This window comes from Mytilus galloprovincialis, chromosome 9 (assembly GCF_965363235.1).
Source record: "Mytilus galloprovincialis chromosome 9, xbMytGall1.hap1.1, whole genome shotgun sequence".
Lineage (NCBI taxonomy): Eukaryota > Metazoa > Mollusca > Bivalvia > Mytilida > Mytilidae > Mytilus > Mytilus galloprovincialis.
The window spans coordinates 46,401,338-46,427,228 of NC_134846.1; the positions used below are offsets into that span (position 1 = coordinate 46,401,338).

The 25,891-nt window shown below is 32.0% G+C and overlaps 3 protein-coding genes across 3 annotated transcripts; 1 reads left to right on the forward strand and 2 right to left on the reverse strand.

Moving 5' to 3' along the window:
* Positions 1–2,062: 2,062 nt before the first annotated feature.
* LOC143045126 (charged multivesicular body protein 6-A-like) lies at positions 2,063–8,780 on the reverse strand. Its single transcript, XM_076217442.1, has 8 exons — positions 8,609–8,780; positions 6,020–6,129; positions 5,569–5,656; positions 5,072–5,158; positions 4,117–4,182; positions 3,498–3,578; positions 2,857–2,920; positions 2,063–2,399 (listed from the first exon to the last, which is right to left on the reverse strand). Exons 1-8 carry the CDS (start codon positions 8,684–8,686, stop codon positions 2,353–2,355), a joined length of 621 nt encoding a protein of 206 aa, XP_076073557.1. The 5' UTR covers positions 8,687–8,780; the 3' UTR covers positions 2,063–2,352.
* Positions 8,781–10,962: 2,182 nt separating this feature from the next.
* Positions 10,963–24,888, forward strand: LOC143045127 (GPI alpha-1,4-mannosyltransferase I, stabilizing subunit-like). The gene is made up of 6 exons (XM_076217443.1): positions 10,963–11,108; positions 12,013–12,165; positions 12,947–13,097; positions 22,382–22,598; positions 23,114–23,205; positions 24,735–24,888. The coding sequence occupies exons 2-6, from the start codon at positions 12,050–12,052 to the stop codon at positions 24,876–24,878; spliced, it is 720 nt and encodes a 239-aa protein (XP_076073558.1). The 5' UTR covers positions 10,963–11,108; positions 12,013–12,049; the 3' UTR covers positions 24,879–24,888.
* On the reverse strand, positions 18,322–19,581 carry LOC143045125 (uncharacterized). The gene has a single exon (XM_076217440.1). It carries the CDS (start codon positions 19,415–19,417, stop codon positions 18,425–18,427), a length of 993 nt encoding a protein of 330 aa, XP_076073555.1. The 5' UTR covers positions 19,418–19,581; the 3' UTR covers positions 18,322–18,424.
* Positions 24,889–25,891: the final 1,003 nt, after the last annotated feature.

Genomic DNA, 25,891 nt, shown 5'->3' on the forward strand with positions numbered 1-25,891 from the left:
AGATCAGATCATAGGGAACATGTTTACTAAGTTTCAAGTTGATTGGACTTCAACTTCATCAAAAACCACCTTGACCAAAAACTTTAACCTATAGCGAGACAGATGGATGAATGGACTCACAGACCAGAAAACATAATGGCCATAAATGGGGCATAATAAATGGGGCATAATAAATGGGGCATAAAAATGACAAAGGAGCTAAACAATTCATGAAATTTAAAAGTGAAGTGAGAAAAGTACATACACAAAAGTAGCAGTGTTAGCTAGCAAAGAACAAGTGAAGAGTTTATAAAGTTTATATGTACAAATGTCTATAAAGTCACAACTTGTTTACATCAGCTGATAATGTCTGCACAGTATGATTGAAAAACTAAGTATATGGGGTATCCATTCATGACAAACAAGAATGTGTCCATAGTACACGAATGCCCCACTCGCACTATCATTTTCTATGTTCAGTGGACCGTGAAATTGGGGTCAAAACTTTAATTTGGAATTAAAATTAGAAAGATCTATCATAGGGAACATGTGTACTAAGTTTCAAGTTGAGGTAACTTTAACTTCATCAAAAACTACCTTGACCAAAAACTTTAACCTGAACTTCGCACTATCATTTTCTATGTTCAGTGGACCATGAAATTGGGGTCAAAACTATAATTTGGCATTAAAATTAGAAAGATCATATCATGGGGAACAAGTGTACTAAGTTTCAAGTTGATTGGACTTCAACTTCTTCAAAAACTACCTTGACCAAAAACTTTAACCTGAAGCGGACGGACGAAAGGAGGCACAGACCAGAAAACATAATGCCCCTCTACTATCGTAGGTGGGGCATAAAAAAATCAGTATATGCACAGCAAAAAACCATACAAAAGGAAAGGCGGAGAGCTTTTATGGCTTTTCTTCATTTAAGTCCCAGAGGAAACATGGAGTAAAATAAAAATTCTCACCTCACTGTAAGTTTGAGACAATTCCCTAGATCAGATTGTGATTTGATCAAGATCGAAAAGTTTATATTGGACTTCAACTTCATCAAAAACATTTAAATAAAATATTGATTTAAATGATTTAAAACCGACATGATTTTATGTATCAAATGTAGAACTAGGAAATCAGATTTTCATAGCTTTAGAATAGGATTGATTATTGTCATATTACTTACCTATGAGTATCAAACTGCTGGATCTTAGAATGTTCAACATAGAAAGAGTGATATCATCAATAATAATTAAACATTAGATGATGTATTGGTTTCAAACCTTGTCAAAATATTTATTTGAAAAAGATCACCCAAAGAACATCATCACAACTTAAAGCCCAATATATCAGAGCTAGCGAACAACAATCAAACAACCAAACAAACAGAATCTGGCGATTCCAACATAATTTTGTTTTGGAAGTTATGTCAAGGTTTTATAATAAAAAAGTAAACAATAAAAAATACATTTTAATAAGATGTTTGTATATAGACTACCACTAAAAATACCAACATATATAAGAAAAAATAAGAAATGTACTCATTCATGTAAACTGTTACAATATCTACAGTCAAAACAGTACATAATAATGAATATGAGAAAACTACTGTCTTAGATTGTCTTACATGGATAAAATGAACTTCTTGTAATTATAGTATCATCCAAATAGATCAATTCTTTTGGAATTACCTCCCATTTCTATAGCTTTTTCAAATAATTCTGCCTCTTATCATTCTCTTTGAACTTATATTCTTATATTATGTCTTGTCCTTGACTATACCGCATATATGGAAAATGATCAATAACAATTCCTCTTGCATGACAGCCTTTTTAATAACAAAATGTAAAATTTAAACATATGGAACCATTTAATGACTGTTTCATGTTATCCTTGCTTCATTTATATGGGATCCTATCATGACAAGAAATATTTTAAAGGATTCAAAGGGAAATAATCTGTTATTTAAAAAAACTAAATAAAGGGAGATAATCTACCTTACTTTACAATAGCAAATAATTCAATTAATTCAATTAATTTTTTATAAAAATTCTTAAGTTAAATAAATTATTTAAAGAATATAAATAAAAACTCTATCATTATTTTCTACATGTAATAAATACCATAAAGTGAAAACAAGTTTTTAGATGAAACTTTATGTTTCAGATTATAAAGACAAACCTTTACACCAAATTATACAATGAAAATGGTCAAATAAGTCTTTGATTATGCATTTTCAGGAGCACTTAGAAAAATAGTTTTTAGTGCAGTAATTTTAATTTTCAGTGCAACCACCAGTGATCTTTCGTTCTACTCCATAGTTTTTGTTTATATAGGTAATAGTTTTAAAGACAATACACTATCTTTGTCAATCTGTCATGATGCAAGGGCTTCTGCTTGTCTTTTCTCTTTCCTGGCTCTCTCTACAAATAAAAGTATTACGTTAATACAGACTTTATTTATTGTAAAACAGTCTTTCCTTATTGTATATTTTATATTCCCTTGTTCTATTGTCTCAGTTGGATAATTCTCTCATTGACGTTTACACCACGTCTCTTTTTTTTTTTATTAATTTTGGATAGGGTATTCCTTTTTTTAATGATACCATGACCAAACCACATTGACAGGCAGGCAATGTAAATAGACACAAATTATCTCCCATTTGCACTTTTTTTAAAAATTTTCCATGACTGAAACAGATAAGAATTCAAAAGTAGGGTTTTTTTATTAACAAAAAATTGTTTTCACCATATCTTTTTTTTCTGACAGTGAATTGCGACTAGCATGATCAGCAAAAGGACTGATGAGTTTTTATGTATTATATCAACATGAAAATACTGGCAACATGAAAATACTGGCTATAACTAAACATTTCTATACCTTTCCTTTTCTCCTCAGGAAGTTCATCGTCTGGTACATCAGGTAGTTCATCTGTTACTTCAGCCTGAAAAAGGGAAGTCATATTTTTGGAATCTGTATGAAAAAGTTGATTGACTGCTTAAGAAATTTATTCACCAATGTTTAGAATGCATTTATCAATTATCAGCTGTTTTGTCAAAGGTTCTACATGTTTTGTCAAAGGTTCTAAATGTTTTGTCAAAGGTTCTACATGTTTTGTCAAAGGTTCTAAATGTTTTGTCAAAGGTTCTACATGTTTTGTCAAAGGTTCTAAATGTTTTGTCAAAGGTTCTACATGTTTTGTCAAAGGTTCTACATGTTTTGTCAAAGGTTCTACATGTTTTGTCAAAGGTTCTGCATGTTTTTTCAAAGATTTGTATGTTATTAGTTGTTTTTCTGATTTAATATGACAATTTAAAAATAATAATATATATAATAAGAAAATCTCAAACTTTCGTAATTTGAACATCTTTTTTATATGAAATTTGTTAAGGAGAAGACATTTAGGTTAAAAGAAATTACCTTTGACTTATGGTATTTCATGATTTAAGTTTGACCAAATATTTGTAAATCAATCATCAAATTTTTTTTTGGGTGTCTTTAATATGAATTCCAAATGTTACCTGTACAATAGCGTCAAGTTCTGCTAGCACATCATCTTCATCTTGAGCTGAAAGTCCTCCTGATAATAGATCGTCTATTTCCTAAATTGATTAGAAAATACAGCTATTGAAATATATACTTTTCTTAAAATTTATTAATAATGATGAAAACAAAAGTTCTGTTCATAATAACAAGAAGCTAAGCCAGTGTAATGTGTCTTTATCTCTCAATTGTCAATTTTGCACAGTACAATACAATAAGAATATATCTCAAAAAGTTTCTTTAAGAAAATCCTCTGAGAAACCTTAATATTATCGATTTTTCAACCCCTTTAGCAGTACTAGTAAGATACTAAATATGTTGTATAATTAAATTTTAAATTAAAATAACTAAACTTTAGGTAGCAATATTTCCAAATTTTACATCTAGGCTTTGAATAAAATCATGACTTAAGTTAGATTAATGTTAAACAAAAGCTTTAAACTGACTTATGTCACTTATAATTGACATATGATATAATAGCCAATTTTCTTATGAAAATATATAACTCTACAATTCATATAAATCTACTAAAGGGCATGGCACATTATTGTACAGCCATGATATCATTATCCCATCTATAATAAAAACAGAACTCACTTGTTGGTATTCTATTCCTTCTCTGGTTTCATCCATTATCTTTTCAACATCTTCTAGTGACAACAGCTAAATAAAATTCATAGTATGTTACATGGTAGACTTGTGATGACATAGTATTTTTATGATAACACAGTATATTTGTGATTACATAGTTTTTTTTTGATGACATGGTATATCATTGAAGACATAGTATTTTAGTGATGACATACATATGTATATGTAAAAGGTATAAAACTGTAATGAGTGTCAAATGTTAACATACAGCATATATTATTAGACATTTTTACCTATTATGTCTGTTTGTTTTGTTCACACATCATTGTCAATATTTTGGAATTTTACGCAACTGTCATACAAGTAAGAGGTTAAGCTAGTTATGAACCAAGTCAGGAACATTTATTATTCATTCGTTTGATCTGTTTGAGGTTTTGATTTTGACATTTGATTAGGGACTTTCCGTTTTGAATTTTCCTCTGAGTTCAGTATTTTTGTGATTTTACTTTTTAATTGCAATCAAAATGATAAACAACACATGTACATGTAGTATTAAAGTTGTACAACCAAATATTGGTTAAAAAATTAACAAGAAAATATGACGATCTTAATAATATCAAAAACCTTTATTTTTCATAAAAGGAATTTTTGTTCTTCTTTTTCTTTCTTTGACATTGAGTAAACAAATTTTTATAGTACTGCAAGAGCACTTACAATATCCAGTTTTTGAATTATTTTGCATAAACTTTGTGTAACCATGATTTTATCCTTTAATAAAAAAATCTCTGTTCTGTCTGTTTTAAACAATATATGTCATAAAGGATGTATTGTTAAGCATTCTTACTATATTAAAATTATACTAGACTAAAACTGCAAATTTATGTTATCATTTTATATATTAATCAGTTTCCATAAAATATTTCATAATACAAACATGTACTAGTGTATATTTAATACATACCTGATGTAATTTCTTGAGGGATTCATTACCAACTTTAAGTCCTTGCACAACCTGGCTTTCTACTTGAGCAAATTCTAAATCAGTCACCTGTAAAATGAAAATACATACATGAATTTGTCAATCCTTACTTGCAATTAAACTAATCTTGTCAAATCGTACACTTGACGTAACCAGTTACTCAGATTATCGTTCGACCGATTAACTGGTAAACCAGTAGTTTAAGTTGATGTTGGAAGACCTTACCTATAGTACCCTACACATATATATAGAAGATGTCAAAGCCTTGCACAATGGAGATTGCACATTCAGATGTAGGTCTACACAATATAAGAATAAAAATGAAATAATAAAGTAAATCGTAAAACTTAATCGTATTACTGATTTAATGTTACTGTTAACAAAACATATATATACTAATTATTTTTCCTTAAGATCTTGCCCCGAGTTGAGAGACAAAAAACATGAGTTATTTCTGAAAATATTTTTGCTAGTTATACCATTCTGTCTATGTTATCTAACTGTCCATCCGTCTTCTCCAGTAATGACTCCTGGAACTTCTTCTTTCTCAACATTAACTTAGCTTTACTGTGAAAAGAAAATGAAAGGAAAGATTGTTACACAAATATCTCAAAACATTATGTCAATAAAATTTACCATAAAATATAATGTATCTACTGGTAAACAGTAATTAACATGGCACCTTCCTTCATTCATATAAAAAAACCAAGTACTGTATGTTCTGTTAAAGTTTAAAAAAAATTGACACAAATTTACATGTGCATGTACTTTACAGAGTGCATTATTGACTGTATAACTGTAAATGTTTCTATTTTTGCAACATAGTTCATAAAATATGCAAATTCAAAACATAGTTCATAAAATATGCAAATTCAAAACATAGTTCATAAAATATGCATATTCATACCATATTTTACGTATGATACTTACTCTTTTCTCCCATCATGCAACAGCTGTTTAGCCACATTTCTATCTTTTTCTATCTGTACATTGATCTTCTTTTGGTATTGCTTTAGTTTGTCCCTTTGTTGCTTTAATTGCTGGAAAATGAAAAATAAACTACTACATCTACAAATGTTCTACTGTGTATGGTTTACTACATGTACTAACATAATCCAATTGTACATCTATAATATGTCTATATGATATTTACCAGTATGACATGATTTGGTGAATGTGAATTTTAAAATGAATTGTCTTAAATACATGTACATGTAACTTACAAAAGTTTGTCTACCAATTACAGATTTGATTATAATTTCACACACTTTTAACACAAGTTACTTCCCTTTGTCAATTGTAGACTGGTTCAATATTTAACATATTTGGCTTCTGTCCAGGCAAAACGTGTTAAGACAAAAGTGATATATTGGTATTTTTAAACAATTTTTTAGGAAAAAACTGCTCAAATTAAAGCTCACAATATGCCTCTGAAAGAAACATACAACTTTGTTAATGTCCTTTTTTTCTGTTGAACTTGTATATACAGACCATGCAGTCATGCTTTGTTGATTTTTATTACTTTTACCTGCAATCAACAGGTCATAAAACCCTCCCAGATGGGAGTAATTACTTGGTGTTTATTTGGGAGAGAAATCTGTGTTTCACAGTGTGACACTGTGTTACACCAGAATCAGTGTTGGGAGTATGAGATTACATCCTCTCTGTGTGTACTGTAGAGGTTATATTGAAATAAAAAAAGAACTTAATTACATAGCTTAAATTTAACAATTATATATTTCGTGTTATGTATAGCTTAATTGAAAACAATAATATACAAATATAGCCTTTGTATGAGGTAGATACAAGGATATATTGACCTGAAAGAAGTATATTCACTGAGGATGAAGTCCAAGGTCGATATACTTCTATGGGTCAATATATCCTGTATTGACCTCAAACAAAGGCTATATTTGTTATATTATTAATTTCCCACTATATTTTATTGTATCAAAATTGTCATTTGATTTTGTTGGAATTTTATAGATCTATATCATATTGTCTCCTTGACAATAACAAAATATTAGTTGTTATTTCAATTGCTTTTTTTTGTTTGTTTGTCATCTTATGTATTAAAAGAGTTTTTTCGTCATATAATCGGTCACAGATATCATTTGTTTTAAAACGTTTAAGATCGTTTAACAATATCCTGAAATTCAATACATGACGTCACAAAGTATATCGTTTTTTAGATATTCTAAAAATAACTGTGCAATATGCTTTTTGCTGTCTACCGTTTTCTCTCTACCTAAAATATAGTTTAACATGTGACTATCCCTAAACGAATCAAATTTGTTAAAATATACGAATTAATAATATTAAAAAATATAGGTCACCTATGACTTAAAAAAGATTTTTCAATTTTAGTGCCAAAAAATGGCATTTTTGTACCAAAGGGAGATAATTTGGAGCTTTTTCAATGATATTAACATTTTAAAAGTCATCTGGAGCCCAACCAAATCAATTTTTTTTGTCGATTTTTGTACCATATCATAAAGTAATAACTAATAGAGCAAAAGATAAAATTTGTAATAAAAAAACAAATGTTTAATATTTCGCTGAAATTTTTGTACATGCACCTGCAAGCCTTCTTATGTACTTGGGAAATGGGTGTGCTCTAACCATGCTAACATTTTTGTCTAATATGCAAACAAAGGTATGTTGATTTTTTTTTAACACAAGATACTAGAATAAGGTATTGTTTTGAGATGAAATGACTACCACTTTAATCAAACTTAAGGCATTATAGCTATGAATGCTTGAAGTTGTAGAATTTAACATTCAAAGCCAGGGCTATGAATCAATGGTTTCATTCCTTATCATGCTTAAGGGTACCAAAAACTGGCCTCTATATAATGTGACAAAAATCCATTTGATTGATTAAACCAAAAGTTCCAAGTAATGAAATTGAAGTCATCTCTTCGTATGTTTAACAGACGCCATCACAAGTTGGTTGACTACGTGTATTTTCAAGATTATGGAATATGTGTTTCACAAATGAAAGCAGATCTATATGTTCCTGATGTGGTTACGGTTACCTCAATCCTGTACCTTTTTCCTGAATATGACCTACCAAATTATAATTATTATTAGGTTTGTAATAACATAAGTACTATGAAGGGTGCCACATGTGATGCAGGAACTGGTTATCAATACCCTTCCAGAACACCTGAGATCACCCACTGTTTTTTGTGCTATTGTTTTTCTATTGGTCTTTTTCAGTTAAAACCATGAATTTGTCTGGGTTTTTATATTGACATATGAGTTTGACCCTCTGGTATCTTTCGTCCCTCTTTTAGCAATCTAGTAAATCTATGTAAAATAAGACAAGTCTTTTCATTTTGATCATTGGATGTTTCTAGTATCTATATCTGGTTCATTTATTAGGTGGAATTACAAAGAAACTTTGTAACAAACTTATAATAGCAAAATTTAAACATAATTGTTTGAAACAATTTACTGAAAATATTTGGCAGTCATCTTCATTGTATTTTTCTTATTTTGTGTGAGCTGATTTACCAATACTGCTTTGTCTTGTTCTGTAACTCTTGATTCTGTCTTTTTATCTTTTCCCTTTGAAGAAAACAGTCCTCCCATCTTTTATTAATCCGTTTACATACACATAATTTCAGTTTCTACACTTTTATGTTTTGTGAAAGTTGACAGCACAACGCCTAGATCACGATGTAAGAATTTTTCTCATTGGTCTAAATAGACCAGTTTCACATAAGCTACTAATCAACGCTGATCTCGAAATCTTCTGCGTGTTTGAGTTTAAATCTCGCGATAATTAACGATATCATACGTGACAGGGGGCTACTGATATTTAGCAACACAATAATAAATCAACCGCTTATAATTACTGCGTTATGTACATTGCTGTATGTCAGTTTGATTTTTCGTGAAAAGAGAAAAATATTTTGATAAAGAGAAAACAGCCTTAACATCAGAAATTCATTTAATTTCAGTTCTGTTCCAGTTTTTCTTAAATATTTTTTACATCTTCTTCACATGCATGTAAAGGGTTTTTACGGTCTACATATAGGTTTAGTATCATAGACTCGAACTTTTAATTTTCTTTTAAAAAAATACAGGTTACTGTTATGGTGACTTTTGCATGAAATTTTATGGGTACAAGGACATGATACCGGCACTACTAAATAATCGAAATTTCCAATAATGGTAGTACAATGTAGGGGAGTATAATATATAATGTTCAACGAAAATTGATAGAATTTTTCCTTACATACTCTTGTCAAAGATGTAGTACATAATTATTGTGATATGCTAACAATATGAAAAACACAATGATAGATCACCGAGTGTTTTCAAGCTATACGCTGTGAAAATATGAAGCATTTTGTATGGATTAAACAGAGGCATTTTTAAGGTAAAACAAATGATAGAATTCCAAAGTAAAATGTGAGAAAATAGCTCTTATAAAATGCGTTCAGAAAACAACAGAAAAAATGGAGTCACCATGCGTTTTATCTTGTTTAGCGTACATGGCATATAACATTAATAGAACACTTTCCTATTGATTGTAATAGACACGTAGTAGACAGGGCCCTGGTACCGTGTTGAAGACCGTACATTGACCTATAGTTGTTAAACTTTTGATACATTGTGACATGGACTGATCGACAGTTGAATCATTGGCACTCATACCACATCTGCTTATTTGTATGTACATTTGTTTCAAATATTTCTGTGTCAATGATGTTTTAGACGGCCATGATATAAATGAAGTGAGATATAAGGCAGTTTTAAAATACGTATTAGAAATACAGGTTCATCTTCAATTTTCAAAGATCGGACTATAATACAATGCATTCAATATCATTTTAATTTCTAAGCTATGTTCATGATCGATTTCGTCTAAGCAGAGGTTCCGTGCCAGCGGGGCGAGTAATTTTCTACATATTGTCAACTTTATCATTTTTCGTGCCATTAAAAGTAATTGAATATCCTGTATTTACAACAAGCGATGTATGCCTTAAATTAAGATCAAATGCTGAATGACCCCCTCCTAAATTATTAAAATATTCCCAGTGGCATTAACCACACTGGCCATGATATCTCAGTGTTAATAAGGTACCAGGGTTAACATTTTAAACATCTGTACTAGGGGATGACCATTTGATTTTCAGGAGGGGGGGTAGAAAAATAATATTCTTAGACTAATTTCCTAATAAATAATTATGACCTAGGCAGGATGGAAAAGAATGATCTGCAACACAAACTACAGGAAATAATTGTGTACAAAAGTTAAATGAATTATCAAACGGTCGCCCTTTTTCAGTAACTGTATATACAGAAAAGGGTACGTTTTATCAATTTTCACCTGGTGAGATTATACAAGGTGAAACGAGGATTCCACATGGCCAAGGTGTTAATTGCCTTCTTAATTTATGACCTTATACTATGTATATGAAGTGAGCCCCGCTTATTTATCTAATTTATTCTTCCCGTTAGGTGAACGATCTCAGCGTGAATTCGTGACATTTAAAGGTACAATTAATATAAAGCCAGGCGGCATATCAGATCGTATATAATACTGCAATCAACAACACAGCAGTAGTCCGTTTTAAAATCTTTTTTTGTGTCAATTGTTAATAATTAAAGTTGTCTGGTCAATATAAATTTTATATTTTGATTCAAATGATGCTCATGTTGTTAGAAATGACCCAAATGTAAACGCAAACACTCAATCAGATGCTTGTTTTTCCAAGTCTTAATGGTCACTGCTTACAACCGTTAGCCCCCAGTTGATAAACTCTCTAGAATTATCGCGTGATTTCATAGTTTTGCTAATTAGATTAGACATGCGCAGTTAAATGTGAAACTGGTGTATTGCAGTTTCTGCGGAGCGCTACTTTCACTTTCGATTTGGTGCAAGTGCCCGCCCATTATAACAAACTAAGATTTTTAGCTTATATATGACTTATTCTCAGTCTGTCAGGATCATTATAAAACACAACTTATTACATAGAACGTGGTTCAGTCAGGGATTATTATTGTGAGTAGGATATACGCAAAGATCTGCCAAAAATATACTAGTCTTATTCTAGGAGTATTATACAGGTTGGGAACAATTCCTCAAATGAAGGGAAGCCCCTCGATGTAACGACTATCCCTTTTATGAGGGGAACATTTCAAGTAATACATTTTTGTTGCTGTTGTAAATACCAGTTCTTAGTACAAAAGGCACATATGAAAGTATGTAAAATAAACTGGCAAATACTTCCTACTAAATGGCACAAAATAAACATTTACCACCTATGGGAATTATAAATAAAATTAGGGTCGATCTTTTCACCATCAAACACCCAAAAAGACCACTAACCCTGAAGAAAAACAGTCGTTACACAATACAACTATAAAGTCAATTAAGTAACATAAAATACATGAAATATAATCATATTCTCATGTTTTTCACATTTTTATGTAAAGTTGAGAATTAAGATAAAACTGAAAAGCACTCCAGATTCATCAATATTTTTTTCCGATTTACATTGTCTATACATTGAATATCGTTGTATATTATCTTATAATCTTTAGTTTTCAATAAATTAGAAATAAATAAGTTAAAACATTTTATTTAAAGTAAAATTATCACAATAATTATATTTGAAAAAATGATAGACTTGCAAGTGTACTGTCCTGACAACAGCCTTGCAAGACTGTTCTGTTTGGTTCTCTTGTTATCATTGCTTATTGATTTGTAAATTTATGTATAAACATGTCCTCCTCTTTCAGAAAGTCTGTCAAAATATATAATAAAGATGAAAACAATTATATTTGGCTTTGTTAGATGGTATTTTAATGTGTTCGGTGGTGTTCTGCTGTGTTCAGTGGTGAAAAGACCTACCGATAAAAATATGTGGTTAATGCAGTTAATGAATGGTTTATCTGTTTTTCAGAACAATGAAAATAGATGCAGAATAAAATTGAAAAAAGATGTTTACAACTGTAGAGAACTTAATAGTTATATTTTTACTGGTTTGCTTTGAAACAAGTATTGCATTACAACTACCAACTTTACAGAGGAAATTATTAAAAGATGGATTCCACAGGTAGTATAATGCAAGTTTAAGCGAAATAAAGTTCACCTCCAATATATATAGAATATCATCTCGTCTTGAATGTATAGTAGAAACTCTTTATTGCAGTGATACATTATAATGCTGAATTCTTATAAAAATAAGATGTGGTATGATTGCTAATGAGACAATTATCAACTAGAGACCAAAGGAGGAGGATGTATACAACTATATATCACTACACAACCTTGAACAATGAGAAAAAAAAAATCATATATAGTGATCTATAAAACATGTAAAAAGCACTTCATCATAATATGTGAAACATTTCAAAAGAGAAAACCAACAGCCTCATTTATGTTTAAAGACAACAAACGGTCAAACAAATAAAGCAGACAAGTGGGAAAATGACAACCAGTGAATTGCAGGTTCCTGACGCAGTACGGGCACCATGATATTCTGCCTTTGGGTATTATTTCAAGTCAAAAAGAAAATATTTGTGGTGAATGAATATAATGGTATGTTCTAAGAATCATAAAATCTGTTTATCATATAGCCTTATCTATCAATTCTTGCAAGCGGCCTTTCAAAAATTTTAAAGTAGCAGTTTCAAGCAAGCAAAATAGCAGACATCTTGCCTATTTATTGCATGCAAAACTATCCAGAAATTAGCAGCAATCATGGCAGATATAAGCAGGTGGAAATTAGATGTCTACATCATGGTTGCATTTAGAAAATGAACAAATTAATGAATTTAAGAAAATTTGAAATATTTTCTTCATTACAATATCTCTATTTATTTTGACCATTTCAGAGAATTACAGACCAAAGTTGAAATCCCGTTGTCTTTATTTACTAAAAGAGAGGGTATGCAGTGCCGTTGTCTGTATAAAGAATTCCTTCCTAGCAGTACTTATGTTGACACATTCCAGCTGAAATCTGTCAGTAAACATCTGGGTTTTGATGTAAGTAATATTTCAAGTCATTTCAGAGTGGCTTAAAACATGGAAAATTTCAGATTTTCAATACTACAAATGTATAAGACAAGGAAATAGTAGATATTTGTTTTGCCTACAAATATTGTAGATTTTAAATCTTGTTCACTGTAAGATGTCTTTGTATTTAATATCCCATAAAACTTTTAAACAGATTAAATGGGTTTAATAACATTGTAAAAATGTTTATAATTCTGTGGTAAAGGGAGATAATTCATTATTTTTCCATCATTTATGGTTTATTTATAATTAAAACAGGTTTAATCAAAGATCCGAACTGCTTCATATTATATACATGTCTCATGGGCGATCAACCAATTTTTTGTTTTCTTCTTAATTATGTCTCATGTGCAATCAAACCCTTTCTTTACCATAGTAGTATGTGTGAAATGTAAAACCGACTCCTTTTGTTTTCAAAGATAAATATAATAATCAACAAAGAATGTGGAATGATATGGCTACAGTATTAAATTTTTTGCGCAGACAAGATAAGGCAAGATGAACGTACAAACCGCCGAACCATTATTTTTGGCAAGCCTGTGCTTCACTGGTAGGCAATGAAAGCTACAATCCTCTACGTTAAATGCTAAATAGAGAGATCGTATGAAAAATGAACCCCGATACGTAGCAAATATTCCCCCCAAGAACTCTTTGGTTTCCATTGCAGCTTATTAATTATTAAATTCAAAGAGAACACCTTAAGTTCCAAACTGGGACCAATTCAGGAACCGGTCTCTTTGGTACATTCAAAGAAGACCTAATCTAATCTCTGTGGGAACACAGAAGAAAATAACCCCAAATAAAAGCTAACGTACAATGTGGGGACATGTTCCATTTTCATCTTGCCATATCCCGCCAGCTATACTGTAACGACTATTTATTTTAAATTTACAATAAATTTTAAATGATAAAATACTGAATTAAAAGTTAATGTCTTGTAGAAATAGTTAAATATTAAATGTTTATAATCTTGAAAATAAGTCCATCAAACAAGTATTCTATGCAGATAAACTGGTTTCTCATCCGCGGATAATAAGGCACTGTCTTTACAAGCTGAGCTGTTTAGAGTCCAGTGGCAAGTATATCCTCAGCACAACTCCTCTGCATAGCTGCATCTTTCACAACAAAACCTGAAACAATACAAACACAGCAGCAGAATTTTTCTTATCTTTATTTTTTGGTGGTGGATGGGGAGGGAGGTAGGAATTTTCGTTAGCTATGTTGGCAGTTTGCATTTGAATGATAACGCATGAATGACGTCACGAAATGACGTATTATTGATGTGATTAAATTAAGAATCAATTAGGATTGATTCCGGAAAATGGAGTTAAACTTTTATTAAAACAGTTTATCCTTATATGATAAACTTAATTAATCAAAGATCCGAACTGCTTCATATTATATACATGTCTCATGGGCGATCAACCAATTTTTTGTTTTCTTCTTAATTATGTCTCATGTGCAATCAAACCCTTTCTTTACCATAGTAGTATGTGTGAAATGTAAAACCGACTCCTTTTGTTTTCAAAGATAAATATAATAATCAACAAAGAATGTGGAATGATATGGCTACAGTATTAAATTTTTTGCGCAGACAAGATAAGGCAAGATGAACGTACAAACCGCCGAACCATTATTTTTGGCAAGCCTGTGCTTCACTGGTAGGCAATGAAAGCTACAATCCTCTACGTTAAATGCTAAATAGAGAGATCGTATGAAAAATGAACCCCGATACGTAGCAAATATTCCCCCCAAGAACTCTTTGGTTTCCATTGCAGCTTATTAATTATTAAATTCAAAGAGAACACCTTAAGTTCCAAACTGGGACCAATTCAGGAACCGGTCTCTTTGGTACATTCAAAGAAGACCTAATCTAATCTCTGTGGGAACACAGAAGAAAATAACCCCAAATAAAAGCTAACGTACAATGTGGGGACATGTTCCATTTTCATCTTGCCATATCCCGCCAAATGAGTGGGGCATACCCACTCACTGCCAAAGAAATTACCCCTGAAACAACCCCAAATTAAACTGATTGGTGCCCCTTTAAAATCCCGACCGAGTTTCACTTGTTATTAAACTAATCTAAATTTAAGACAATTCTCATAATAATATCAATTTCACTGAGGAAAAACAGCTGGTCCTCAGGATCTCATGAACTGTTCAAGTGCTCCTTGTAAATTATTTAGATAAATATCATTACCAATCTTTGATAAATGTGTTCCGTCATATCTAAACAAATTACTTTCTTTAGCACGTATGTTACTGTGCCTAATTGCACATCCACCGATGCTCAAAACTAAGTTTTTGACCCGGAGGTTTACTCGTTTACGAGCCCTTTCAATAGCTTGACCACAATTGGCATTGTGCCAATACCGTCTCATTAGTATGTCTGACCATATTATTTTTAAAGCTGGATACAATGCATGTAACCGAAGCAGGTCACATTCTATATCACTGAATAATTTCTCTGATGTCAATATACCCAAATCATTAGACCCAAGTTGAATAACAAGGAAACTCGGAAGGGGGCGGTTAAGCAACCTTTGTTCAAAGACTCTATTTAAATCACCCCACTTCATACCCCTTTGACCAATCCAAACCATATGAGCACCTGTATTCTGTAGGCCAAGGTGAAGTCCCCCAGGTCTAGACGAAGCTTCTTTATTGGCCCAATATACTATGGATGATCCTATTAACCAAATTGATTTGACACCTACAATTGATGAATGTATTATTTCTTTTCTTCTTGCGTTTTAAAAGTATTGCCTGTATGTTTAAATGTTCAAACGGATGTATTTTGTGTAAGCATCCGATGTCCAACGACCCCATTTCTTTAATGTTTCGTCATCTACTCCTAACCTTTTAGCTTCAGTTGCTCCCCCGATTCTGAAAGAATGTGCTCTGAAATGTCCATTGATTTCGGAGAATGACAAACTCTTTTGTAAAATAGACGAAAATTGATAACGAGTGAGACTTGATCCGTCAAAATGTATGTATAAATTACTCCCGGACGAAGGATATCGAATTTGTAAAAAATTCTTTAGCAAGTGAATGGGACACAAAGATTTGTCGATTTGCTCACTAATAATCAAGGTTAAAGAAGAATGTATTTGATCTGTTTTGGAACTACGTATACACAGACGAAGCTCTTCTTTGTGGTCAAATTTGACAACTGAAACGTCAGATATTTGTATAACATGTGCCCCTAAATCAGTTTTACTTTCCGCAGCTATTTCACCCACGCGAAGTAAAGCGAAAAAACTTAGACTAAAAGCTGAAGCGAACATGGCGGATTCATACGACGAAAAACAGACATGTTGGAGTGACCTGATTAATTTCCGCAATAAATCAATTGAAATTGGTACCCGCAAATCAGGTTTTTTGGGATTTGACCTTTTTAAACCTTCTAATGTTTTTCCTACTAAAAAGGATTTTGTACTATCTGTTAAATCTTGAATCTTATGTTGATAACTTATTCCTGACATATATGTTAAGACAGTAGAGGCTGACAGACCCTTGAATGAAAGGAAGGCAATGTAAAATATTAAATCGCTAATCGGGGCTGGCCAAATATCATGTAAGTTGTATGCTGATCGAAAGCTTTTAAAGGATTCCATTGCCGTATTGTAGGTTTTCCAAGTTTTTTGTGCCATAGAACTGGTAAGAAGATGATTTAATTCAATTTCTAAAACGTCCAAAGGTGGTCTGGAATTGCTGTTCTGTACTGATCTGCTTCTGGGCAAAGGTTTCTGAAACGCTGAAAATCACAACGGGATAATGAATCGGCTATGGTATTTATTTTACCAGGAATGTGTTCTGCTTTTAAAACAATATTATATTTTAATGTGGAAAAAACTAGATTCCTGATAAGGGACATAACTCTATTCGACTTAGAAGTTCTCTTGTTTATGATAGTAACAACGGCCTGATTATCCACATAGAAAATGATTCGCTTGTTTTTAAGATGTACTCCCCATATATGAAGTGATATGACAACTGGGAAAAGTTCCAAATAAGTAATGTCCTTCAATAAATCAAGTTCTGCCCATTCTTTTGGCCAACAACTTTGTGCCCATTTTCCTTGAAAGTAAATGCCAAAACCTTTGTTTTGACCCCCTGCACTGTCTGTAAACAGTTCAAGCATATCGTTGGAAGTCCATAAACTATCAATCATGACCGTAACTCCATTATATTGCTCTAAAAAAGAGGTCCAAACTTTAATGTCCTCGCGCATATTACATGATACCCGTACCCTGTGGTGTGCTTTTCTTATGTTACAAGTAGCATCAATCAATCTTCTGCAAAAAGCCCTTCCAGGGGCGATAACTTGGCATGCAAAGTTTAACAAACCGATCAGGGACTGTAACTGGCGCAAGGTTACCTTTTTTGAATGAAGAAACAGCTGCAAAGTTAGTTTTAAATTAGTCAGTTTTTCCTCAGGGAGCCTCATTTCCATTTTTAAGGTATCAAATTCAATGCCTAAAAAGGTCAAAATTTCTGTGGGTTGAACAGTTTTGTCTTCGGCTAATGGAACCCCCCAATCTGAACAAATCTTCTTGAATGTTTCAAGTGTTTCCTGACAAGTTGTACTATTTACTTCACCTCCAAAAAGGAAATCGTCTAGGTAGTGAAGTATATTTGAATTTCCACTGGTAAGTTCCGTAACCCAATGAAGCGCTGTTGAGAACTTTTCAAACAGCGAACAGCTGATTGAGGCTCCCTGTGGTAAACAACGATCAAAATAATATTTACCATCAAAAATGAAACCCAACTGGTCAAAATCTGAAGGTGAAACCCTTAATAACCGAAATGCACTTTTAACATCGGACTTTGAAAGTTTTCCGGCTATTCCTATATTTTGTACCAAACGAACAGCGTCATCAATTCCCGAATACTGCACAGAGCAATATTTCTCATCTATAAAGTCATTCACAGAGTTATGTAGGGGATAGGAAAGATTATGAATTAAACGGTAATCTCCGTTCTTCTTTTCGGCCAAAAATATAGGAGAAATGCGTAGAGTTGGCAAAGGTGGGTGGTCAAAAGGACCGGCCATTCTACCTAAAGTAATCTCTTTATTTATTTTTTCTCTAACAAGATCTGCATGAATAGTCACACTTTTTGAATTGTCTGCATTAACAGGTAAACGTGAACCGGAATATTGTAATTTAAAACCAAATCGTAGACCATGTATAAGTTCGTTGGCTATTACTTTAGACGGATAAAATTTTAAAGATTCTTCTACTTCATTCACACAAATAGGGGAGTATCCCAAAGAGTACAACTCGTAATCCTTACCTCTTTTTGCAGGCCCCAATAGGGTGGTTTCCAGAGCACCTGAAACATTTATGTTCAAATTTACATGCTGCCCCATAAGTACATCTACCAAAGTTGTAACCCTTGCACGCTGCCGTGGGTCTTTGAACTTGTTCTGGTTTAGTATTTTGGACATACTGTGATCCCTTTTGACCCCCAAAAGAATTAGTATCTGAATAAGCAAATCTTGGAGGAGTAGAGACGTACATAACCCACAACTCCATGTCTAGCTCTGCCCAAGACGATTGTGGACATCTTGCCTTACGAAGGCGGTATTGTTCATCATATATAGCCCAACCTGAGCCATACCCTCTAGATGAAGCTAGTCGAACGTTAAACATGTATTTCAGGAGCTCTTGACCTTTATTGGGCCATTTTTCTAAGACTATATCCATAAAGATGATGAATGCAGATGTCCACACGTGCAAATTTGTAATGGTGCTCTGTTTTTGTGGAGTTATAGTTAATAATCCCCCTTTTACTGAAAGATCGCCATTTAACTGGGAGTCTGTGGCTAAATCTTTTGCAGATTTAAGTAAAATATTTAAATCAATATATTCTCCGGCCCAAATCTTTTCCTTAATTTTACCCGGTATATGGGCACCTACAGAGTCAAATACACTTGATGTGTACACTGGTGTTACACTTTCATGTACGATCTCTAAATTAATACCCTGTGAATAACCCCTATTATAATCACTTAAACCTGTTGTATTGTTAAACATACCGGATGAAGCTATATGTTGCCTAGGTACTGGGTTTTGACTTGGAGGTGGGGTCTGGTCTATTACAGGTTGGTCACTGCCACTGCCACTGGCCACAGAAATACTGCTTAGATCAGACTGGAATGGTGCCGTCTCCTTGTCCGTGCTTTCTGATTGTTCTGGTATGGTCTCTTGTGTTTTCTTCTTTTTATTTAGTGATTGTCCTGGCATCCCCCTAGGTTTTCTTTGTCGTTTTGGTGGTTTCATGTTGCTGCTGTTTAAATTTTCGTTAGCTATGTTGGCAGTTTGCACTTGAATGATAACGCATGAATGACGTCACGAAATGACGTATTATTGATGTGATTAAATTAAGAATCAATTAGGATTGATTCCGGAAAATGGAGTTAAACTTTTATTAAAACAGTTTATCCTTATATGATAAACTTAATTATTATGCAGTGAAAAGTATCACTATATCCAACAATAAATAGATCAGGCCATTTTGAAAGACTTCGTCCATGAAGAAAACAACAATAATTTCTCAGACAAAGAAACCTTCATGCTTTATTAGTTCACATGCTATTTTGTCTAACTATTGTTAGAATAATCATGATGTATATGTGTATGGTATCACTATGACTTTTGGATGTTATGATATGTATCCATAAAATATATTTTGAATGTTATGGTTTCCATAGAATTTACTTATAACTTGTTGTTACATACATCTATATTTCATTTATATGTGGTTTAAATATATTATCCTCTGTATATGGATCACACCTCTAATGTGCTCTTTCCAATAAATATTGAATTGAATTGAATTGAAAATATTTGAATTCTGATGTCAGATGACAGCTATGTTTATTTGAATCTAGTTTTTTTAAAATCTTTTAATTTTGTTAAGACTTCAGTGACACGATATTTTAGAAACTCAAAATCATTGCAGAAGGGTAGGAGGCTCCTGCTCCACACATGGCACCCGTCCTGTTACTCATTCAAGTACACACCTGGTGATAAGTATAATTTGGTATATTCAATTCAGAGAACAGGATCATGGATACAACAATTAAATATACCTATGGCATATAATAACATATGATAAGCTACAGTATTTTAGAATAATTATTTTGAAAAAAGTATTCTGTTCAGCATTCATTTTTAAAATCGCAAAACATGAATATGGACCATAATTTGCTATTGGGCTCCGTTTCCTATAACTATAGAAAAGTGATAAAATTTGAATTACTGTAAGAAAAGTTGTAACTACATCTAAAGATGCCATTATTTTTATTAACATACAAGTGTATGCTACTCATCCCTAGAAAAAAAATTGAAATATACGAATTTCAAAGATTCTACAACCGTATTTTTGTGTCGTTTCTCGCGTTACTTTTTGCTTCCGAAGAGCATAACGCTGACTGATTTATAGATAATCGTCACCGGCAAATTCGTAACTTTTGCTTTCAAATAACAAAGAACATCGACCAATAAGAATAGTGAGAAGAAAATGCCGAGAACTATAAGTATTTATGTAGCAGATGTAAGAACAGTGGCGTGATTTTTGTGTCCGATTTCGTAACGCAAATTTTAGATGATGTAATCTGCTTTGTTGTAATACATGTAATAGAATTCTTAAAAAAAATATGCAAATATAAACTCTCGCGAGATGTTCAAACAGGTAAATCAGAGATGATTTACATTCTTGTTTTGATCTTCGTAATAATTAAGTAAGAAAATGACGTTATCGTTATGCGTTACATTTCACACGAAACAGAAGTCCAGTTATTTATTAAAATTGTTTTTGTCCTTAAGTTCTAATCATTTCCGGTCATACGTGAAACATGTGACTAACATGTGATCACGCCCTTACAGCCGGACATACGATATACTAGTTCTAAACATTGTTTTTGTTTCCAACGGGATGTTAGCAAACATAATCTGTAGACTTGTTTCGACTTGTTTAAAAAAGGAAAATACAATTTTCAAAGAGATTGCGCCGGGGGTCTATTATTATTCCTATGTGCATAATGTTACATACGATCTTGTGTGAAAATAAATGCCCAATGACTTGACAAAATCGATTTCAAATTTGACCGACGTTTAAACACACTACGTTTCCCTATAACGATGTAAAGGGTCCTTGGAAAATTCAATAGAAATTACGTCTCTTATCATGGTGCCGATGTTCGTTGGATTGATTTTGCTTCAGCAGTAAATATTACTGGATATTTTAGGTGAATAAAGATAATTAAATGAAAAATGCATGTTAATATACCGTTACACTAGGAATGTACAAAGTTGGTAACTTTGTCACAATTTTTAATTATTTTTTTTATTCATGTTCTGCAAACACTTTTCAGAAACGCAATAAACTTGTCAAAGGAAAAGTAAACTTTTACCAGGCATGACTTGAAAGGAAGTACTTTATTGATTTTAGCCCACTAAAGTAGGTTAAAATGTGGAAACCATGTAGATGGTGTACAGGTCACAAATATCACATGGTGCCTATTTTAAAGATTATAATTCCAAGTTAAAAGTTTTTTTCTTTACTGGATTTAAAGAATTTTACATTGCCAATGATTTGGAATAAATTTTATATAACTGGAATTTCAAAACCAAATATAAATATATTTTTTTGGCCAAAACATCAAGATACAACGATTATGGTATCCTGTATCAATGAAGAAAATATGGAAAATTCTGAATAAATTGTACTAATTGTTTTCAAAACAAGCACATATTTAGGAGTTTTATAATACTGTTACATTTAAGATGGATTTTAAGAAAAAGTATACTGTTTAGATTATTTTAAGCAGATTTTGCAATAAAATAAAACTAAAAAAATGCTTTCGGTTTCTTATGGTTTCCTGTCACGTTTAAAAAAAACTTTAATATAACATTGAAAATAGATTTTAAATATTAACATGAAGCAAGTAACACTAGTAATGGTGTTTATTTATGCCTTTTGAATTATATTGTGCAAAATAAAGAAAATGAAGATTGGTTTCCTGTTTGGTTTCCTGTCACGTAAACGGTGAATCAAAATGTATTAATTTTTTCTCGAAAAACTCAATTGTTCCATTCATACTATTCTAACACCAACACAACCCACAAAATAAAAGTTAAAATTTTAGAACTTATAAAAAAGGATACAAAAAGAAACCAAAGGCCGAATACCAAATTATGGTCCATATGCCACTGACAAATAAACTTTAACTGTATTTTCAGTATGTTTCCCCAACATTAGATATAGAGAAACCAGAATTCCAGGAAAATACCTTTAGTATCTACAGCATACTTATTTATACTGAGTTACATATTAATTCAGATAGTGTTATAAGTAATGTGACATTTCCAATACATCTAAGATACCATTTACCTGCTACAGATTATAGAAATTTTAGCATTATGAATCCTGGAGTGCTGATACAATGCAAGAATGCAAGTAAGTTTATTTTAAATACATTGAGGTTACAATAATTTAATATATATGTACAAAACTTTCTGAAAATATCCACGTCTCGCCCCATTGCCTTCACCCCCAACAAACTTGCCCCAACTTTCTAGAGACTCAACCCACTTATGAAAAGGGTTTTAAACACACTGAATATAGGCCTGCAAGCACACCCTACCAATGAAAAAGTTAAATCCTGTGAAATTTGTCTACCAAGCCACCCCACTTATAAAATGTGGATGGATCCCAATAATTTTAGGCTAACCAACTCGCACCACTATCAAAAAGTAATTAAATCCCAATGAATAAAACCTGCCAACTCTTGTCAACTTAAGCCCTTTAGGCTCTAGCATACTTGCTTTCTGTCCTAAAGAATAGGTGCATGTTTGTCTTATAAAAATAGTAAATAGCAAGTTTTTAATATAAGTATAAAAGATGGCTTTTAGAAATATTTATACAGTAAGGAATTTGTTAAATTTTATGTTATGAACACCTGTTCATTTCAGATTATATTGGAGAAATCTTGAGGACAGAACAAATACCATGCTCACCTAAAGAGGACATTCTTTGTGAATGGAACCTGATTAAATATAGTTCAGTAAGTGAATTATAGCTTAGTAGCCATGTCAATGGAATTTTATTTTGGGAATACTTTGGTATAATTTAAGTGAAAATGATGATCAAAGGTAAATAAAATTAATTTTACTTTATTATGTTAATGGTATGCATGCAGGATAACTGACCAAATTTGTTTTGGCTTGCCAAAATTTCCTTTCTTTTCAAGGCGTAGCAAATGGGTTTGCTTTGCCTTACCATTGCATTAAAAACCTTTTCTTTTTTTTTAAAATTATGGGTACAAATCCAATATCTTTAGATAATTCAGACATCACATTTCAATCAATATTTCAAAGTGAGAAATATGTACGAAGATATTTTCAAACTTCATCTCAATTAGCCATGTGGCGTCACAAGTATTCAGTTTTTCAATATGGTACAAGCGGTGTTTTGGAAATAGACAATAACTGTTTAGTGTCTTTAAATATCAGCTGTATTTGTACGAGGCTAAGAAACAGGTGTAATGCGAGCTTTAGGGAGCAATTACTCCTGTTTCGAGCTGAGTACAAATACAGCTGATATTTAAAGACACTAAACAGTTATTGTCTTTATCCTGCAATTAATTCTGTATATTGTTTGTGCTTTGAAAGACACAAAAAGTCACATTTTTCGCATTTATTTTCATTTTAAAAACCCTTGAGGCCTGAGTAGTAATAATAAAATCACACATCCAGCTGAAGACGGGTTTGCAAAAAAGAATCCTGAATGGTCAACAATAATACATTGCTCAAGGTGAATAATTATCAATTTAACATAACAACTAATTTCAACAGTAAAAACAAATAACAAAACATTGTCCGATTTGAAACAGAAGTGTATGAGTTGTCCTACGCTTCAGAATTTTGAACAACTTGACATTCACTTAACATGCATGCCGAAATTTACATTGTTGATTTTGTTACACATGTACACATTCAAGTTTTGAAATCGATGATTGTCGTTGTAGAAAACACTGCTGTTCATGTTTGTATCTGTATAGTATACAGATACAGCATAGCGATATCTGTAGGGCTGTATCTGTATAGTAAGACACCCAATCGCAGGATAAAATGATATCTTTTATGTTCCAAGACTACACCTGTATATAAAACTTTCATAAAATTTTTTAGCTACTTCAATTCATAACTTCTTGATGTTTTGCACCAATTAAAAAATTTGATTGTTTCATGTATTAGTGACAAGATTGCTTCCCTTTATTAGTTGGTACTTTATAGTCAGCCATCAGCAATTGAGCTATAAAGGAAATTCATCTGTAGCTAAGTCGTTAGACTGCTTCCTTTTAGCACAGAGGTCCTGGAGGAGATGATGTGCTTTTCTCATAAGAACCATGCTCTCCTGTTATGTATTAAATGCAAACACACTGAGGGTTTTGTTGTTTTATATAATAATTGTATTTAGTTAGTTCAGGAATTTTTGTCAAAGAACGTTTTGAGTTAAATTTGTTATGTCTGCTAGTTACTGTATATCTATACAAGCAATAATTTGATATATTGATTTTGATATTTTTTCCAGAATGTGAATGAATTACGAGTGGAGGTACCAGTAGGAAATACAAACCATACAGTATTAGTTGTCATAGGAACATTGACTGTTACCTTTGGCAGCTGTTTATGGATAGTTTACAAAGTTTTTAATACTAAAATTAAACAATCATAATTGTTATAAATTGATGTTTTTTATCAAGGGATCTGTGAACATATCAAGTTCTACTTGAAGCTCTGAATGTTTTGCCCTGTAAGCTTAATCTCCATTTACATATATCACAAGCAAATCAATTACATGTACCAACTAAAATCCTAACTATGTGGATGCCCTCACAGATTTCAGGTTAAACGTACTAACTTATCGTGCATTGAAAGGACATTTAAACTTGTACTAATTTGGCGGGTTAGATTTTTTTAATTCCTCATTTTAGAAACAAATCAATTTGGTTGGCATTTATAAACAACTGAGGTTTACTTTGACACCCATTTATTAAACTGTCAACTCTGGGAGATATCTCGCATGCTTTGCAGAGAAATAATACACTACATTTCTCAATACTTCATAAACAAAGGCAATGGATACAAAAATGAACTAGAGGCTCTAAAGAGTCTGTGTTGCTCATCTTGGTCTATGTGCATATTCAACAAAGGACACAGATGGATTTATGACAAAATTGTGTTTTGGTGATGGTGATGTGTTTCTTGATCATACTATACTAAACATTCTTGCTATTTACAATTTTCTCTATCTATAATAAACTTGGCCCTTTAGATACAGAGGAAACTATTTTGTAAAAATTTACCAAACTTATGAAAATTATTAAAAATTGACTATTAAGGGCAATAACTCCTTAAGGGGTCAACTGACAATTTTGGTCATGTGACTTTTTTGTAGATCTTACTTTGCTGAACATTATTGCTGTTTTTAGTTTATCTCTATTCATAATAATATTCAAGATAATGACCAACAAGAGGCTGTCACAACGACAGCAAACCGGATTTATTAATATTTATTTGTGTCGTGGCAATATCACAAGAACCATTACTGATGAATGGTGAAAGTGAAAATCGTCAATATCAAATTTGAGCTCCATTTTGTCATCAGTATCAACATCTTAAAATTTGAAAAGCTTAGATTGAATGGTTCATGAGTAAATGCAACAGCGTGAATGGAAACGCCATTTC

What these genes read in the sequence shown, in the direction of transcription:
- LOC143045127 (XM_076217443.1), top strand. Translation starts at nt 12,050, where the DNA reads ATGTTTACAACTGTAGAGAACTTAATAGTTATATTTTTACTGGTTTGC. An exon ending in GTAAACATCTGGGTTTTGAT is followed by an intron (nt 13,098 to 22,381) that starts GTAAGTAATATT and finishes CTGTATTTTCAG; the next exon opens with TATGTTTCCCCAACATTAGA. An exon ending in GATACAATGCAAGAATGCAA is followed by an intron (nt 22,599 to 23,113) that starts GTAAGTTTATTT and finishes TGTTCATTTCAG; the next exon opens with ATTATATTGGAGAAATCTTG.
- LOC143045126 (XM_076217442.1), bottom strand. Translation starts at nt 8,686, where the DNA reads ATGGGAGGACTGTTTTCTTCAAAGGGAAAAGATAAAAAGACAGAATCA. An exon ending in AACAAGACAAAGCAGTATTG is followed by an intron (nt 6,130 to 8,608) that starts GTAAATCAGCTC and finishes TTCATTTTCCAG; the next exon opens with CAATTAAAGCAACAAAGGGA. An exon ending in TTGCATGATGGGAGAAAAGA is followed by an intron (nt 5,657 to 6,019) that starts GTAAGTATCATA and finishes TTCTTTTCACAG; the next exon opens with TAAAGCTAAGTTAATGTTGA.
- LOC143045125 (XM_076217440.1), bottom strand. Translation starts at nt 19,417, where the DNA reads ATGAAACCACCAAAACGACAAAGAAAACCTAGGGGGATGCCAGGACAA.